The 4,343-nt window shown below is 41.2% G+C and overlaps 1 protein-coding gene across 1 annotated transcript in view; it reads left to right on the plus strand.

Moving 5' to 3' along the window:
- The first annotated feature begins 3,158 nt into the window (after positions 1-3,158).
- The window catches only part of LOC104963962 (ras/Rap GTPase-activating protein SynGAP-like), a 13,290-nt gene continuing 12,105 nt past the window's right edge, over positions 3,159-4,343 (plus strand). Inside the window, exon 1 of the mRNA XM_010792660.1 lies at positions 3,159-3,605. Within this exon, the coding sequence (XP_010790962.1) occupies positions 3,346-3,605 (260 nt within the window). The 5' untranslated portion in view covers positions 3,159-3,345. The remainder of the gene's footprint in view (positions 3,606-4,343) is intronic.

Here is a 4,343-nt window from a genome sequence, read left to right on the forward strand (position 1 = left end):
TGAGCCCTGCAGAACTCGCTTTGCTCAGTTCACTTCCTGGCGTGGCGCTCTAGAGCTACTGTACAGAGTGTCATGACACCCTCCCTTTCACCACAAGAGAAGCTGGCTGCAGCGCTCACACAAACAGACAGGCAGACATACTAACCAGCAAGCCAACATAAAAACATGGCTGAGCAGAACTCCTTATGAACTAAGCAACTTGGCTGCATTTTGGTAGTTGTATTGCTTGAATCCATACCAAAAAATTCAAAATGGTGACAACATGGAGTATCACGTTTCACTGGCTTTGGGACTACAGTCAAGAATTTGATGACTGACTTCCCCTTTACAGTTTAGACGTACCACTCCTTCTGACATCTGGTCAGCAATTATGTAATGAACAGAAACCACACAATAGTTAATCTGCAGCCTGTGTAACCAAGAGTGAGAAAACCCTAAAAAAGTAATGTCTGAATACATGGTAATGCACTGTAATGTTGGATAGCATGTATATGCACAGTATATGTTATATCCTAAGTGGCTTAAATGACAAGTTTGCACTACAGGAAAAGTCATGAGTTCCTCAAAATGGGGTTTATCCTCTTGGGAGCATGAATGTATGCCTTTAAAGTGTACCTGGATTATACTGTGCTGTTTGTCATTTCATTTAGGAAAATATCTTAACAGAAAGTAATGTTTTACATTGGCTGCACTGTGGTTTGTTTGGAACTAAACAAAAGTTATGATTATATTTAGCTAAACGTATTGAATGCAATGTATTTCTTCAAAAATGGTGTTCATGTAATAGCAAAAGTTGTTTCAAATAGTTTAAAAAGGTTTCTAAAAATAAAACTGCGTAAAAGAAAAAAATAGAACAAATAAACTCCACTGCAGCTGCAGCTTTTAAACGCAGATTTTTAAGTGGAAGAGTAAATACAGTAGCACAACTTAAAGCGCACCCACACACGATGCTGTCGGAAACGCCGTGTTTTTGTGTCCTTTATCTTATCTGGCCTTGTTGAAGCATCTCACCACATCTTGAGTCCTTGTTTATACCAACGCTGAACACTGCAGCATTGATGTCTTAACATGGTGCACAATCTACCGGTGTCACTGTTTTGCAAGAGGTTGGACTCAAATGCAGAAAAAGAGGGAGGCAGGCATCAATAAAACTTTTAATTTACCAACGCTGATAACGAAAAATGGAAAACAGGTGGACCAGCAAGGTATAATCAAACCAAGATAAACTGAGCGATTGGATACCAGAAGGCACTTGTAACAGGGAGAGGAACGCGAGGAATCAGGCAGGAACATAGACGACAAACCGAGGGAAGACTGGCACACAAGACTATTTACCAAAAACACGACACAGCTAGGAAAGGCCTGCAAAAACAAAAGGGAAGCAGCCGCAGGAGAAAAGAACAAGAAGACAATAAAACAGGCAGGAAACACAAAGACAGGAACATAATACAATACACGAGGAGAAAAAACATTTCAAAATAAAACCGGATGCAAGATAAGACCAGTATCATGACAACTGGTGCTGAAATGGGTTTCTGCTCAACACTTTGTTGGCTGGAATATTCACTGAAAGCAAGGGATGTGTAAACATACTGAAATATTACGGGAAGAAGCCAGAAGTCACAAAGCAGTAGACAACACATGCAACTCCTCAATACCCAGGCCAGGACACATTGCATTAACCGTCAACTTTAATATGTGATGACCTCCTTTCTGTCCCAAATGCATGGACACCTCTTGCAGGTAATGCAGTATGAGAGCATGAGTGTCTAACATTTGTATAACGCTACTAGGAATCAAACATTGAACAGATAATCGTTAGGCCTACCTGCCAACCCTACCGATTTGGGCGGTAGTCTACCGCTTTTGACATGTTTCTACCGCCTACCGACTTAGCTGGCTTTCCCTACCGATTTTCACTCTTCCCAAACTATAACAAATAAAAATGACACTCCATAGACACTGGACTCAACTTTTGGCGAACACCGTTTGCAGCGTGTCTGTGATCGCATCTTACAAACAGTCCTCTGTGTTTCTGAAAGAGAAACAACGTTCAGATGAAGGGCAGCGTTACCCCCGACGAGGCATTTGAGTCCTGCAGGGTTTCCCCGTTAATATCAGTGTCTCGAAAACACATGTTGGCGACTGAAAGACATGCAGTGTTTGGTCTTTTCCGGAAGCATCCTACAATGTCTCAACTGAAAGAGGACACACACAAAATATAATACCATTTTGAGATTTGGGGATATTTATCTCCCATTCTTTCACTTTTTCTGACATTTTCATGTCTCTGTTTAGTGAACTACAGCAAACTGAAAGCCTGTACATTATTTATATCACACTTTATCAGTAAAAACATGCAGGAAATGACTTATTTAATGCAGTATTTTCTGATTTATGGCGCAACACAAAGATATTTCGCTTTGTGCAAACCTCTGACTCTAATATGTCAACAACATGAAACAAGAATATGAACCTGGCTTTATCCAATGTTCACACAAGAGTTCTACATCCTGACACATCCTTCATCTACACTGTCTCAACTGAAAGAGGACCAGACACACATTAAAAATATAATAAAATGTGGAGACTTTGGGATATTTATCTCCCATTCTTTTACTTTTCGGGCATTTTACAGACCAGACATGTCGTTGATGTCACTGTTTACCAAACTAACACTTTTTCTGAAAAATGCATAAAATGATGCAATATATGTTAAATACATGGTTTATACATGTAATTACTGGGGTTCCATTTCTTCTGATTACCTAATTTGGGCGTGCACATTTGATGCGCGCAAACCTACCTCTTTTGGATTTGGAAAGGTTGGCATGTATGGCTCTACCCAGTACAGGTTAGCTCTGAGTGTTAGCGATGCTAATGTAAACATGCACCGACCATGTTACATCCAAAACGGTCGGACATTGTTTCTGATAGCAACGTTTCTGATAGGGCCGTGGGCATAAAGCCAGCCTACATATCCGATATTAAGTCATATCGGACGCAAATCTGGATCAGCTCCGTTGTACCCCCGTTTTTAGAGATTTTAGGGTTTTATTTTCTGACGCTGCGTGAGTTCCCTGACACACCGGTTGCATGATAGGTCCCGTTTAAAACAGAAATAACTATATTTGACTATGGTTTCATACTATTTAGATATGTTTTTCCTTGTGATATTATATTACCAGACAGTTAAAAATTAAATGATCATACATCCATATTCACTGGTGCTGGGTACGGTCGAGTAATTTCCCATGTATTGTAGTCCCCTGACCTTGCTGAATTCCTGACAGTTTTGAACACATTACAGGGCTTGCTCTTGCCCTTCTCCTTGACAATGGGCTAATGAAACCATCTTCTTGTTTCAGCATATTTCCCCGAGAGCTGAAGGAAGTTTTCGCCTCGTGGAGAGCCAGATGTGCCGAGCGTGGCAGAGAGGATCTGGCAGACAGCCTCATCAGCTCCTCCCTGTTTCTTCGCTTCATGTGCCCAGCCATCATGTCCCCCTCCCTGTTCAACCTGATGCAGGAGTACCCCGCTGAGCGCACGTCCCGCACACTCACGCTCATAGCCAAGGTGATGCAGAACCTGGCCAGCTTCAGCAAGTGAGTCCCCGTCAACGCCTCTCCTTGTATCTACATACATTTGATTCAGTTCAGTTTTAGACATCGATACGGTGACGCTTGTGCGAGGTGGGATGCCTGTCACAGAGTAACATCCCAGAAATAAAGGCTTGCGGTTTTGACTGTGAGGGTATAAACTGTTATTCACCCACAGTGAGCTCCAAGGCTTTTAGCTGTGTCACATTGGTCTCTACAGTCATCGTGTGCTTCGTACTGACATTTCTCTGAATACTTAAAGGTCACCTATTATCCAAAATCCACTTTTTCATGTATTTTATAGACAAATATGTCCCCTCTGTGTAAATACATTCTGAAAGTTTCAGGCAAAAAGATTCGCTCACTTTTTGTATCCATTTACAAAATTAGCTCCATTTATTTAAAAACCTGTCTGAAAATGAGCTGGTCAGATTTTGGCAACTTTATGATGTCATAACGATTAAGGGCCATTTCAATTTTTACAACATCCTCCTAGGGCCGTACAAATTATTGAACTCAACCTCTGCTTAAAAAAAACTAAAATCACAGACCGTTCATTTTGTCTTTCTTTCATTCTGTGCAAAGAAAAAGCAACCTCTTAATCCAGATATCTCACCATGACTCGCGTATGCATGCATGTGCAAGGTTGTGGCATGACCACCCAAACAGAAAGATGTGGACACAAGATGTTTGCAAATATGTTTAGTATCCTATCCATGTGAACATGACTTAAGTGGGGGGGGG

The sequence above is a fragment of the Notothenia coriiceps genome, unplaced genomic scaffold (assembly GCF_000735185.1).
Source record: "Notothenia coriiceps isolate Sejong01 unplaced genomic scaffold, NC01 NC01_scaffold00036514, whole genome shotgun sequence".
Classification (NCBI taxonomy): Eukaryota; Metazoa; Chordata; class Actinopteri; order Perciformes; family Nototheniidae; genus Notothenia; species Notothenia coriiceps.